Source organism: Aricia agestis, chromosome Z, assembly GCF_905147365.1.
Source record: "Aricia agestis chromosome Z, ilAriAges1.1, whole genome shotgun sequence".
Classification (NCBI taxonomy): domain Eukaryota; kingdom Metazoa; phylum Arthropoda; class Insecta; order Lepidoptera; family Lycaenidae; genus Aricia; species Aricia agestis.
Window position 1 is genome coordinate 38,367,131 of NC_056428.1, and position 15,091 is coordinate 38,382,221.

At 38.3% G+C, this 15,091-nt stretch overlaps 1 protein-coding gene across 1 annotated transcript in view; it reads right to left on the reverse strand.

The window, feature by feature from the left end:
• Positions 1 to 691: 691 nt before the first annotated feature.
• Positions 692 to 15,091, reverse strand: part of LOC121739166 (proton-coupled amino acid transporter-like protein CG1139) — a 75,460-nt gene continuing 61,060 nt past the window's right edge. Inside the window, exons 4-10 of the mRNA XM_042131509.1 lie at positions 13,982 to 14,101; positions 8,488 to 8,638; positions 7,148 to 7,357; positions 6,314 to 6,586; positions 3,615 to 3,793; positions 1,658 to 1,827; positions 692 to 975 (exon numbers count right to left, since the gene is read on the reverse strand). Coding sequence (XP_041987443.1) covers positions 731 to 975; positions 1,658 to 1,827; positions 3,615 to 3,793; positions 6,314 to 6,586; positions 7,148 to 7,357; positions 8,488 to 8,638; positions 13,982 to 14,101 — 1,348 coding nt within the window. The 3' untranslated portion in view covers positions 692 to 730. The remainder of the gene's footprint in view (positions 976 to 1,657; positions 1,828 to 3,614; positions 3,794 to 6,313; positions 6,587 to 7,147; positions 7,358 to 8,487; positions 8,639 to 13,981; positions 14,102 to 15,091) is intronic.

Sequence of the window (15,091 nt, forward strand, 5' to 3'; positions counted from 1 at the left end):
CCCGCCGAGCGCGAGTGTGTACAGGCCGCAGGACGCTCTCGTCTCGTCTCGCGCTCTCGTCCTAGTCTCGGTTGCTCTCGGTGGCTTGGCGGTTTTTTGCGCCCGAGTCGAAGGGTCTCGACTCTCGTTGGCTCTTGCGAGATAAACGAGAGCGAGCATGTACACACTCGTTTAATTAGTTACTCGCTGACAGTATTTATGAACAGACGTGTCTCACTATGTGGTCTTACACGTCTTCTTTTTCTCTATGGTTTACGAATTTTCTTGTTCTAGTAAATGTTTAAAAAATCACAACAGCTCACAGCACAAAGACAAATAACGGCAGCAATTTTCACGTCCATTGTCGCGTGAGTCTTCTGTACAAATATTAGGACGAGTGTTCACACAGGCATGCTCTGACTCTGGGGCTCTCGTCGAGTGTATGCAGCTGTCATAAATGTCATGTTTACCGCAATTACTAGGTACCGCGCAAAATACACGGCACATAAATTATGTCGAGTGGGCTACCGAGTGGGTCAATTCAGAGAGCAACGCGACGCGTAGATGCATTTCTGTACTGAATTTACAGATTTCGTGAGCGACGTCTCGCAAATCTGTCAAATCCATACAAATTTAGAAATGGCTTCGCGTTGCGGTCTGAATTGACCCTTAATTCTCTACATTTAGATCAAAACAAATTGAAATAGAGTACATATTATATAGCATTTATTAATCTGTAGCTACAGAGTACTTAACTTCTAAAAGCTCTTATTATGGACGCTAGACTTTCATAAGTTCCCGATATAAATATGTAAATACCAAGGATGATGATGAATAGATTTTTCACTAGTGTAAAGACAGGCATTTTGTTTTCCTTCTGGTACGTGACGACCAGGTCAATGAGCGGTGGAAACATGAGCGCCAGGGTGGTGCTGCTTATTGCGCCGACCAGGGAGATGAACAGTCCCAACTGAGGAATGGTCTCTGCTAGCACGACTGGAAAAAACAAAAGCTATTATCAGACGAATTTTCGATAGGTTAATTTCTCTTGTGAAATGATCCCGATGGGATACCTGACTTCTGAGACAGACTGACAAATGAATAACGAAATAACTAAAGAACGTTAAGAATTTGCTTGTACCGTATCCGCTCATAAGTAAACACTGAAAAGTAGCCTGGGTAGTAGATAGTAGTGTTGTAAATTGGTAACCCTTGTAAAACGTGTGTCCGGAAGGTCCGGAACAAAGATTTTTGAAAATTATACTAAAAGTTATAAATTATTATTCATAAAACCATTTCAACAAGTAGAGTATTCGTATGAGTTACACATAATTACCTGTGTTACCATCTACCATCATACTTCATTATTATTCGTAGCACTAATCCATTTTATATTTATTATCACAAAAGTTTATTTTACTAAGATAATTTACTAATTTGGTAGTACCTAAGAGCGGCTGTTTACAAATTATATGCTAACTAAATTACTAAAAATTTAGATATATTTCAGGTCCTTAATTCAAAATTTTGACATAAGCCCCATACATTATCTGTCAAAGTCTTCATTAAATTGAAGGTTAATCGTAATTAAATGTCTCTGAGTACGGCGGTTAATGTATTAAACATTTATTAATTCGACCACTGGCACGGCGCTTGCGCTAGACGAAATTTTACTCACATGTCACCATAACCATGCACGCTCTATAAAGTAGTTCCTTGGCGATAGGAGACGACCCTCCGTACTTCTTGCGTATACCAGGCCAGGTAATTGATATCGGTACGTAGAACTGTAGCGGATAGGTGAGCAGCATGGCCGCAGTTATCAGCACTTGGACTACTAAACTTAGTCTGAAATTAAGTTAATTACAGTTAATAGTCTAACTAACCGTATTTTTGCATGGAACGGGTTGATTCAGACCGCAACGCGTCGCGTAGATGCATTTCTAAATTAGTATGGATTTGACAGATTCGCAAGACTTCTGACGCAATAGGCTACTTGATCTAATTTTTTTCTTCATGCTAATCGCTCAATAATCATTCATTATTACAAAAAAAAACTAATATTTTACACAATTTTTTTTACACAATTTTAATATATTACACAGTAGAAACCCATAAAAATGTTAATTGAAAAATATGCCTTATAAATGGCGCCAAAAACACTGTCCGCCATAGTGTGACGTCATACGTTTTGCATTTTAAGCTCTCTTTATTGAAATTTTTTTATATGCTAAATGTACGCGTCTAAAAGTGCCCAAAAATTATAAAAGAATTAAATAAGAAATTAGAAATCATTTGTAATGTTGAAAACTTTTGGAGAAAAGTTTTGACCATTTCATTTCCCGTCTACAATAAATGGAGATAATTTATAAAACTGATGTTTTATTTGAATTATTCAAGAAAATATATTTTGCAAATCTTTCTAGGCTTATTTTTATTATTTATGTACAAATAAACTTACATATAACGAACGCGATAAATAAAAGATATTAAATTAGGAATGAGATGACGTCACATCCAATTCGGAAGTACCGCAAAAGCGTTTTCGTCAGTACAAATCCTATTTTCATAAAATTATATTTTCAAATCGACTTTATTTATCAATCATAAGCTTTTATTTAATGATAAGGATGAAATACGGTTTTCTAGGCCAAGTTCTACTAGAAATATGTATTTTTTCAATGAAATTGAATATAAGTCAAGTAGCCTATTGAAATCTGTCAATTCAATACAAATTTAGAAATGCATCTACGCGTCGCGTTGCGGTCTGAATCAACCCTAAGGGTCAATTCAGACCGCAACGCGACGAGGTGAGGCGAGGCGCGGCGCCATAAATTAGTATGGATTTGACAGATTTCAATTGCGTGAGACGTCTTGCGAATCTGTCAAATCCATATTAAATTTAGAAATGAATCTACGCGACAATTATATTCTATGTTACTAACGTAACTAGATTGGAAGTTTACGGTAGCAACGCGTTGCCACTTCGAAGATGCCTGCAAGCATATCTCACATACATAATGACATAACGAATATATGACTTGACATTGTCTTTTGAACAAAAAAGTGGTTACGCATTTCTGAGAATCTTTTGTAAGACATTGCTACTCTAGTATTTTAGAAACTCATTGCTACGCGACGCGTTGCGGTCTGAATCAACCCTAAGGCTTTAATCTTATATATTTTGAGTTTTGACTAATGTAATTTACATACATATTTATAAGTTATGAACTTATAACCAACACTCATAAATGTTGAATGGAAATTGCGCTTCACCGTGTCACATCACGTCACCACTTTTACCCATAATAATAATCAATACAATGCTAATATATCGGCTGAGTTTGATAAAGCGTAACCAAATTACATTTACCATATACCTATGAAGTGGATTCAAGGTATAGCAAAACTAAGTGATAATACTTTAGGGCTTGTATTAGACTCCTACATTGAGTTCAATGCCAAAGTGAAAGATAAACATTTTTTTCAACTTGTTGGGAAATTTTCTGACGCTGGGACGCTTGACCATACAAATCACAAAAAAAATTGCTCTTTCAGCACTGCTACTTTCACAGTCAACTCTATATAAGGAACACATACACACCCTAAAGTATTATCACCTATTGTATACGTACGTTTCTCCCGGTCGCATATTCAAGGTCAAGCTACCAGCAACATCCTCCCCAAACTTCAAGTAGCCGAGGAAGCCGACCGAGATAAATATACTCCCCACGAACACCATTCCCACGTTCAGTACTCCCAGCGGCTTCTGGAACAGCTCAGGTTGGCGCATTTCGTTCTTCAGGGGGAGAACCTGAAAGATACCTTTTAGTGAGTAAATTGGTCACAAAAACCAGTAATTAGTAGGTACTAAGTGGGTACCCAAATAACTTTTTGCCTAGTTTTGCTATTTAATTAACATATCAATATTTATGTATAGCGTACTTCTGTAATCAAAAACTATTTCAAGAAAGTCTACGTAAAAGATTTTTAGCACGTTTAAAGATCTTATGGCGCGCTAATTTGATGGATTGGTAGATACCAATATCGAAGTGAGCAGGATAACTTACTCCTTTTGCACAATTGTATCTAACTATTATATATCCATGAAATACAAAAAATATGGATGAAATTCGCTAGGAACAACCATTTTTAGGGTTCCGTACCTCAAAAGGAAAAAACGGAACCCTTATAGGATCACTTTGTTGTCCGTCTGTCCGTCCGTCCGTCTGTCAAGACCCTTTTTCTCAGGAACGCGTGGAGGTATGAAGCTGAAATTTATATCAATTACTCAGGTCTACTGTCCCTTGAAGCTGTGAAAAAATCAAACTTCTAAGCCAACGCAATCAAAAGATACAGCCGTTTATGCCGCAAATTTTCGACACTTGCAAGGGAATCAAAACCTACAGGGTGCTTCCCGTGAACTCAGAATCTTGAAATTTGGTACGAAGCAACGTCTTATAGCATAGATAAAGGAAAAATTACGAAAACCATAAATTTTTAGTTACATCACATAATATATTTTTTTTTAATAATTTTAAACTTACTACCCATTTCCTCATAAACGCGTAGAGGTATTAAATTGAAATTCATACCAAATACTCAGGTCTATAATACCTTTAAGCTGTAGCAAAATCAAACTTCTATGTCAACGCAATCAAAAGAAACAGCAATTTAAGATCTTTGTCTTAAATTTATGCTCCTCCATCTTTCCCCATTGTAATGTTATGAATTTCATTTTGCAATAAAAATACCATAGTTATGACTCGATTGTCGTAATGAACGAACTTTGTAAACCTTGCAGGTTTGTACGGAACCCTCGGTGCGCGAGTCCGACTCGCACTTGGCCGGTTTTTTCATACTCTACGAGATGTAATACAACGAGTAACAAAAAATACGTAAGAAATTGGCTAGGAACGACCATTTTTCAATTTTTCAGTGTTTTCATTCTCTACATGATGTATTACAACGAGTAACACGTCGGTGTTCACAAGCAATTAACTATGTGGACACTGCCGGACACCACATAATCCCGCTAATGTAAACCAAACAAACTCAAGCCCTAGATCATGAGCCCTATAAACCGCTTGCGGCATCATCCAACCGTGAAATTGTTTAAATAAAACCCTTTTATATATTTGCGAGTATAATTCTTTATTATTTTCAGAATTATTTCCTTTAGAGAGATATACATAATATGCACCATCAAGGATTCCTATGCAATTGAGAGACCAACGTTATTTGGTCGAATATGTCAATTCAATGTTAATTGTGATCTGTCAGCTGGGTTTGACGTAACGCAACCAAACTACTTAGGTCCCCGATTTGCATAGGAATCAACTTCTCTGATAGTACATAGTACATACTTTCATGTTCCTCACTCAACCTCTTAAGACTGTGAAAGACGAGAATTCATATTGTAATTGTAGCTATATTTAATTCTCGTTACACCATTCTCGATTCGAGATTTATAATGCAAAAATTAGACCCCTGCAGGGTCTGTCGTTTTGGACCACTGTTAACTGACCGTAGTCGGGCAAAAATCTAAAACTAACTCTGACACCAATAATACTAATCCACTAATCTCAGGAACTACTGGTCCGATTTGAAAAAATCCTTTCAGTGTTAGATAGCCTACTTATCGAGAAAGGCTATAGGCTATATTATTTTATCACGCTAAGACTAATAGGAGCGAAGAAATAGAGGAAATTGTGGAAAAAACGGGGGAAATTATTTGAAAGAAAGAAACTTTATTTGGTAAAACAATACATAAAATATTACAAAGAAATAAGAATATATCAAAACTATATTTACCAAATAGGTGGCTTACTCAGCATGTGTTGCGACCGTATAGTCGCAATTTTCAGTAAGCGCCTTGAAATTTGAACGTACTGGAGCAATTTTTATGTTATTTGGCACACATGAAGAATAGACCACGTGAAAGAAAAGAAAAATGTACGGTTTCCGTGACATTCCTAAATTACGCGGGCGAAGCCGCGCGGAACATCTAGTACGTCATAATTGAGAATTTAAATTCCCTATCTCAAAAACGACTGAACCGATTTCGATGAAACTTGCAGTATTCCCTAAATTGAACAATACCTAGTGCAACAAAAAAGAGTTACTTAAATCGGACTTGTAGTTCCGGAGATATGAGAACACAAACATACATATACGTAGTACGTACACATTTTTGAAATTTGGCACATTTGTTCAGACTTACATAATAATATACGAAAACTAGGCAGCTCTGGAAATACATACGGTCGAATTGATAACCTCCTTTTTAGAGTCGGTTAAAAACTAAAAAAAAAAAAGCAGGTGCCAAACTTACCAACCCAATACCCTCGAAAGCGTAGACAGCGGTTCCAAAATACAACGGCAGTTGGGCCCAGGATGCCATGGCTGGTCGTGACGAAACCGGTGGGAGGTCTTGGGCGGTTTCGTACAAAACCAAGCCAACGCCGACAGCCATCATCGCATTGGCTATGGTCGAGAAGGGTGTGAGGTATTTCAGGTTTCGTACCATGCAGGACAAGAGGACAGGGACTATGACAAAGATCATGTGTACGGACAGGTCTACGTGCAAGTTGTACTGGTCACAAATCTAGAAAAATATAAAATGGACTCTTAGAAGAAATAAGTTGTACCTACTATAAAAAGAATAAAGTGGATTCTTAGAAAAAATAAAATGATGTAATTTTTAACATGTATTACGGCCATTCCCAATATTTGATCTATCTCTGGTTTTGCCCTACTAGAGATAGGAATAGCTCACAATTGACATATGTCTAATGTGAGCTATTCCTATCTCTAGTAGGGCAAAACCAGAGATAGATGAAATATTGGGAACGGCCGTAAGTTAGTAAAATTAACAAAAATTGACACTCTGATAAAGGTGTTTTATTTGTCGATCACATAATATTAGGTATGGAGTCAAGCGCATGCAATACTTATGAATTATGATTTATGTATTTTTGTTTATCTGCTCCTTCTATTTTATAATAATAATAATAATTAATTAAACAAAGTATACATGAAAATGCATCGCGTCAATAAGAATTAAAAAAATATGTAAAATTATTATGTTTAATGTGACCCTATCTATATTATGTAGACCAAACCTGCTATAGACATGATATAAACACGAATAAAACTCTTACCGTACCATTTTAACATTATTCGCGATAAAGACAATATAGACGCAGCAGAAGCCAAGCTGCGTGATGCAGAGGAAGGTGTTCACCATTATCTTCATGGTTGGCGCTAGAGGCCGCAGGCGTGCCGGTCCGTATGAGAAGACCAGGGATACTGTATCGGCGAACCCGGGCGGCCGCTGCCGTTTTGTCCGCCGGTGCATCTCGTCTGAACAGTTTAGCTAAAAGAATATTTACAATCTCACCAGGATAATAATAATAATAATAACTCCCACACCGGTTTCGGTGACGGTGGCCGGTTTCATTAAAAAGCAGGCCAGTTACGGTGGAGTAATTTTATAGTGCCCAAGTGTGTGCGCAGTACACAAGTACACTCTCTATTCCTTTTACTCTCATAACCTTCAACCCAGTGGGACGGAAGACCGACACGACTGGCGAGAGATCATATCCTATACTCGTACTTCTACATCATGCCACACCATGGTCTACCATGCCAAATTTCATCAATATCGGCTGCGTAGTTTGGGAGCCTATTCAACGCATTTTTCCTTTGTTTACTAGTGTAGATAAGCATAGATATATTATGGTTACAGAATGTTACAAAAAAATGTATAGAGTGAACTCTATACAGGGTACTCATACAAAACCTAAAGAATTATCACTTTGTCTGTTACACCCTGTAACTATATAATATGCTATGAAACATTACATACATACATTGTATCATTACAAGGTGCGCATTGTAATGTTCAGTTTAAAACGTTACGTAACGTTAAAAATGCTCCCGAATGCTCCCGTGTGAGGGTCGAGATCCTTATAATAATAATATCTATGGAAGCTTTAAACCCCTTCAGTCTGGCCCCGTGCTAAGTGCCTGAAGGACTTGTGCGAGTACCGGGCGACGGAAATCCATACTAATATTATAAATGCGAAAGGGTGTCTGTCTGTCTGTCTGTCTGTTACCTTTTCACGCCCAAACCGCTGAACCGATTTTGATGATATTTGACATGGGTATACTTTGAGATCCGAGAAAAGACATACACACTTTTTATCCCGGAAAAATGTACGGTGCCGCCGCGATAAACGAATTTTGGCGCAACGGAGTTGCGGGCGTCATCTAGTATAAATATATTTCCGTTATACTTTTCCTTAGTACTTTAATATTTAAGATTTTCTTATATGGTACACATATTTAATACACATCCATGATTCAGAGACATTGAAAACTGTTTTCGTCGGTGGGATTTGAACCCCTGGCTTGAGCTGGCGGCTCAAGCCGCTCGTTAACCACTGAGCCACAGAGGCCTTATGAAGAAATTCGTCGACTGTTGTTTTACTTTTAATTACTTACCAGTAAATGCTGAGCATGCACACATAGGATGCCGAGGAGTGCTGTGGTGATGGTAGCGAACACCAGGCCGCCATTTTTGAAGGCGTCCCCCATCGCCAGCAGACCAGAACCGATGTTCCCTCTGAACAGGTGGAGCATTGTGTCCACGAACCTAGAAAAAAATAAGCTGAATATACAGGTTGTAACAAAACTAAGTGATAATATATTAGGGTGTGTATGTGTCCCCTATATAGTTTACTGTAAAAGTCGCAGCGTGGAAGGGTAATTTTTTAAACTTTTGTACTGTTACGGACGCATAGAGCCATCTAGCGTCACACCAGCGCAACTTATTGAAGAAACGCAGACAGCGTAAATCCGCTATTTGATACTAGATAACGTTAAGCTTCTCGAAGTATTCCACACTTGTTTACGCCAATTGTGTACATTCGGGAAGAAACGTTCTCGAACAGTCTAGGGCTCGCCTCGACCCACATAAATAGTCGCAGGAGGACGGGCCGTAATTAAGAGGATACACCAGGGGCTAGAGAAATGAAAAAAAAGTACGTGTAATATCTATAGCTGTCTCCCTTACCTCAAGCCTATACCGCAGAACGCGATAGAGACAACTGCAGAAAATCCAGAAAATCAACGATTCGTTGTCCCCTGATTCCTTCTCCAAAACTTAACCGATTTAAGTAGTTTTTCCATTAAAGATTAAAAAAAGGATTGAGCTGTGTTCCTATGTTTTGCTTTTTTTTTGTATAATCTAGCCAAATCTGTTTTCTGGACGTTTGAACACAGCGAAAAATCTGGCCATTTTTTTGGGTTTTTGAACGTTCATATCTTATTTAATAATTAAATTATGAAAAAAAAGAAAACATAGGGACATTGTATTAGTGGCCGTAGATATTCAGGAAAAAAAATATAACTCTACTAGCATTATCCAGGGAGGAAACAGGGCACAACGTTTGTATGGAAAAAAGGGCGGTGTTGTCTCCTCTTAAGTTCGATTCGAGCTACCATCAAGGCGACTTCGGAGTGAACACAAGTGATCAATAGTGAGTGAACCAGTGAAACCTGCGACTTGGCTACGACCTAGGACAGTGATAGTGCTTCGTGTTTGGACTTAGTGATTTGTGTGAGCTAGTATTAGTGAATAAAGTCTTCAAAAGAGTCAGCAGATATTTCTCTCAAAATCCTCGAACCCTAGCACGTAACAGTACTTATGTGTAAATTCATGATGCTAGGCACTTGCCCATATACACAGAAAAAAAATTGATCTTACAGCGTTGCAACTTTCACAGTAAACTATATAAGGGACACGTACCTGTTTGGTTACATCCTGTAAAACCTCCTCCTTTTTGGAAGTCGGTAAAAATGTCTTGAAAGTAACGGTACAGCCCAAACAACGAGGCACATAATTTCATAAACATTTTGATAATTTGTTAAATGTTTGTGTCTCGTTTAAACTTTACTGCGGTTCCTACAAGTTAGGGTCAATCATTAATCTAAGAACCAGCCTATGTAAGGATTGCTCTTATTGTGTAAATTGTTACTCCTCAAATTTTTAGGGCAGCGGTCCGCACCCTGGGGTCGCGACTCCACATGGGGTCGCGAAAGATATTTATGGGGTGGCCAAAAAAGTCAGCAAGGTCCTGTACTTATCGAATTTTATTAAGGTACTTTATGCATAAAATATAACTTCTCTTTACATACACAATAGGTATGGCGACAAGGTCAAAGATTAGCTGATTTTTTTAAATAAAATATAAAGACATTAGCGATAAAATATAAGTATTTCCAAAATGTCAGCTTCATAACTTATGTATTTTATAGTTGGATAATCAAGTCAATTTTTTTTTTATAAAATGCCTTAATTTTTGTATACTATTCATTAAGTTATGCAATTTATAGAAAAATCTTATAAAACCACTTTCATAAACGCAATATTTAAGATAGTTATAGAACAAACTACCTAAGCGTGACGTCACAGTTAGGTAACATTTTGTATGGATATCTTGGAGTATTTTAAAGCCATCAAAGTCATTTTTTCACCGATATTCCTATTTTTGAATGGTCACTTAGCAACCAGAAAAAAAATTCGTCATGCCTATTACACAATGTCCTTAAGGGCGGGAAGACCTTTAGAGAGAAAAGTATTTGTAGCGATCGAGCTCTGTTTGAAAAAAATGTAAACGTGTTGTGTTTTTTTTCCTGGGGTCGCTGATAACTCTTGTTTTAATTTTGGGGTCGCAATATCAAAAAGGTTGCGGACCGCTGTTTTAAGGTTTCGTACTCAAAAGGTTAACCCTGAGTCGGTCACGTGGAGTCTTTAAAAGACCAGAGTTTGCGAAAGAAAAAAATATATTTAGATTAATTGTAAACAACTCTCAAGCAATTCCGCTCTTCCTTCTAAAGGGAATTAATTATAATATTTCGATATTATAATCGCCACTCATCTGAGCTCGCGTGCATGAGTTGTGTCACAGAATAGATAATAGTACAAGGTTGTGTGTTAAAAATGCGTTTATTCGCGCTGCAGGGGTCTCTATGACCAACCACCAAGTTACAATTTGATTTCCATACAGTTTTCTTATCACCGAAATATAATAATTATTTCTATTTAGGGTTCCGTACCCGAAGCGTAAAAACGGGACCCTATTACTAAGTCTTCGATGTCTATTCGTCTGTCTGTCCGTCCGTCTGTATGTCTCCTGACTGTATCACAAAACCGCTAAAGTTAGACAGTTGAAATTTTGATAAATTATGTATTTCTGTACTAAATCCCAAATTATAACGCAAATGACAAAAAAACGGAACCCTTATAGATTAATCATGTCTGTCTGTCCGTATGTCACAGCCACTTTTCTCCAAACTAGACCTATACTGTTAAAACTTGATAAGAAGGTGTATTATGCGAACTCCATTAAGATTTTCATGCAGAAATAGTTTCTAAGCTGAATAGTTTCCTTGAGAGACACTTCCAAAGTGGTAAAATATGTTTCCCTTCCACCCTTTAACTTCTAAAGTAAGTGACTAATAAAATTAATATACAGTAGGTACATTCATGCCGAATTACAGCTTTGTAGGTGCTATAGTCTCTGAGCAAAACCGCGGACAGACAGACAGACGGACGGACGGACAGACCGAAACTATAAGGGTTCCTTGTTGACTACGGAACCCTAACTAATAAGGATATTATGATATGATGTCAATTACCATGTTATGACTAATTTTAACAACGATCATACATATACATTAATGATTATTATTTTTCTTTCATTTAATGAAGTGACTGAGGAAATGTATGGAATCACGTTAGTAATCAAAAATCGGTCTGCGTGACCTTAAGGGCCTGTGCACATGTCCATGTTACGACGTGGTCAACGTGGAACGGTGCGGTAACGTGGCACGGTGCGGCAACGTGGCAAGGTACGTTGTCGTGATGTGAAAATTTACATCAACGTAACGTAAAAATGCACTTCACGATGTAGCAACATTGTACGTCACCATGCCTTGTAAAACTCCTACATTCTTCACTACTTATCTAGATATGGACCGCACAGTACGTATTCTGCTTCTGCTATTGTTAAGAAGATGAAGGGAGATTTATGAAAAAAAAGACGTAAAATGTTGCTACACCGAGACGTGCATTTTCACGTTACATTGACGTAACTTTTCACGTCACGTGCCACGTTATCGCACCGTTCCACGTTGACGACGTCGTGACGTGAAGATGTGGACAAGCCGTTAGGGTCAAATCAGACCGCAACGCGATAGATGAATTTCTAAAGTATGTATTTGTCAGATTTGCAAATCGTCTCGCGCAATTGAAATCTGAATTCAGTACAAATTTAGAAATGCATCTACACGTTACGGTCTGAATTGACCTTTACACGTGTCTTGTTTATGATCTTGCATTACAAAGGATAATTAATCGAAACTTACCAGCTCTATACATCAAAATCCGATGTGATTTTGAAATGTAATACCAAAGGCTGGATTAGCTTCAATTTTCAAATTACTAGTAATCGAATTACCCGGGAATTCGGTACACAGGAACGTTTTGCCGCATGAAATAAAATTCAATTAACCGCAGCAGCTGCAATTCGTCGGTTTCATTTCAAACTTCCCGCAAAAATCATAACTTCGGTATTTATAGGCGCGAGCTATATCTACGTGTCCAGTGAATTTTGAAATGTGATGGCACATTTTATTGATAAAATAATTTTGGACGTAGCTAAAACCCGGTAGAGTAGACTGTAGAGAGAAATTCATTCAAACCCACACGAAAATATTGGTATTCGGCTCACAATGGTATCCGTGAAAACGAAATACCCATTTTTTTGTGCATATAAAAAAAAACAGAGAGCATAATTCAACGGCTAAATTTCCAGCGATCTTATTTTTATTTCAAGACTAGCTTTTGCCCGCGGCTTCGTCCGCGTTAAGATGTAATATTATTAATTAGGTATCAAAGTCTCAGCCCGATCGGTCTTACATTTACAAAGATTCATACAAACTTCCATCCCCTATTTTATCCCTTTAGAGATAGAATTGATCAAAATCCTTTCTTAGCGGATGCCTACTTCATAACATCTACCATACTGTATGCCAAACAGCCCGATCAGCCCAATGGTTAGGCTGTGCGTTGAATCCAAATTGAATCTATCAACTATGTCAGTCAGTCCGTCAGTCGCCTTTGAGTTATATACTTATATATATTTTCATGATTGCTATGAAACGGGAGAGGGTATAATATGCACCACGAACAACGTACGTAATACGTACTGTTATTATTGCGGTATACTGGCAATGACAATGAGAAGTTCGTTTGACCAAATATAACGTCATCACCCCGCTCACTCCTCCAAGAGACCTAAGTAAGTGGGTTAACTATTACTAGGTTACACGGGTGACTAAAGCAGCAAAACGATGGCAATTTTGCATTCATTTAAAGTTTAGACGGTTGATTTGCGCCGTGGGGCCTAAGATGTGCGGCTTCCCGTGTATTGCGTAAGCCCCCCTTAATGCAGTGCCCTCCCGTAAACCATATTATAAGTCATACAGATAGCTTATGACTAGTTATTTTGTCAGGGATGGAAATAAAATATTTTGATATTTCCACCATCCAACCTGAAGTAGGTTGGAACTTGGAAAGTAAAATCGTCAAACTTGGGTGGTGGATGGCTAATAGCTAGGAAGTAGCGGTGGATTGATCGTGCGCGTAACTATGCCCAAGCTGAGAGTGGATCACCATGGTGTTTTAATGGGTAGATCCTACGGGGACTCACGATCGCCGGGGATGCGCAAAGCATTTCCCCATGTAAAAAAAGGTTGAGAAAGAGGTATAAGTCAATTTTGTTGCCCCTAATTTTTTTCCGCTCTGGGCAAAATATGCCCGGCTCGCATAACTGACTTCGCCCAGCGCAGCAATTCCATGGGATCCTGAAAACACATTTCCATATTTTTTATGAAAAATTTTATATAGCAGTACTCCCACTCCAATACTCACGACGTAGGATGGTGGACCTGATGATGACCGTCAGTCCCTTTCTCATCTTCCAGTGGATACTTTGGCTCTATGTTGACAATTTGCTCCTGTGACTGAAACTGCCCGATGACCTCGGTGTTGCTGTAACAGAAGAGAACAAGTGATAAGTTTAAACTACTATAACCCAACTACGTAAAATCTTTTTTTTTAATCATTACAGTCTACAGGGTGTAACAAAACTAAGGATAATACTATAGGGTGCGTATGTGTTCCGTATATACAGTTCACTGTGAAAGTAGAAGCGCTGAAAGAACATTTTTTTGTAATTTAAATGAGCAAGCACCCGCGCGTCATGAATAATTTTTTAAGATGTAAGTAAAAGCAGTCACTCTTTCAGCGCTGCTACTTTCACAGTCAACTCTATTTAAGAAACACATACACACCCTAAAGTATTATCACTTAGTTTTGTTGCATTCTGTATATCTTATCTTATCTTATATCTTTAAACGAGCAATTCTTGTATATGTTGCGCTCAAAGACCGAAAACGCTCAGTGAGCGAAAAAATGGCTCACAACGCGTTGTGGTCATAGTGAAACGGCCACGACGCGAAATTCGCGTCGTGGCCCTAGTGAAAACGACCACGACGCGTTCTGGTAATCACAGAAATACCACATAGCGAAATTCGTGTCGTGACTGACGTGCTATTCGACCACAACGCGTTGTGGTAATCGAGAAAAGCCATGACGCGTTCTGAGCATTTAAAAACAGCCACGACGCGAATCCGTGTTGTGTCCCTAATGAAGACGGCCACGACGCGTTCTGAAACCAGGTTAGTTACTCAGGAGTAATTTTATAGCGCCCAAGTGTGTGCGCAATACACAAGAGCACTCTGGTTTCAATGAAACTAGGCCAGTTACGCAGGAGTAATTTTAAAGTGCCCAAGTGTGTGCGCAATACACAAGAGCACTCTGGTTCCAATGAAACCAGGCCAGTTGAGCAGAAGTCATTTCATAGTGCCCAAGTGTGTGTGCAATACACAAGAGCACTCTGGTTGTTACGCAGGAGTTATGTTATAGTGCCCAAGTGTGTGCGCAATATACAAAAGCACTCTGGTTTCAATGAAACCAGGC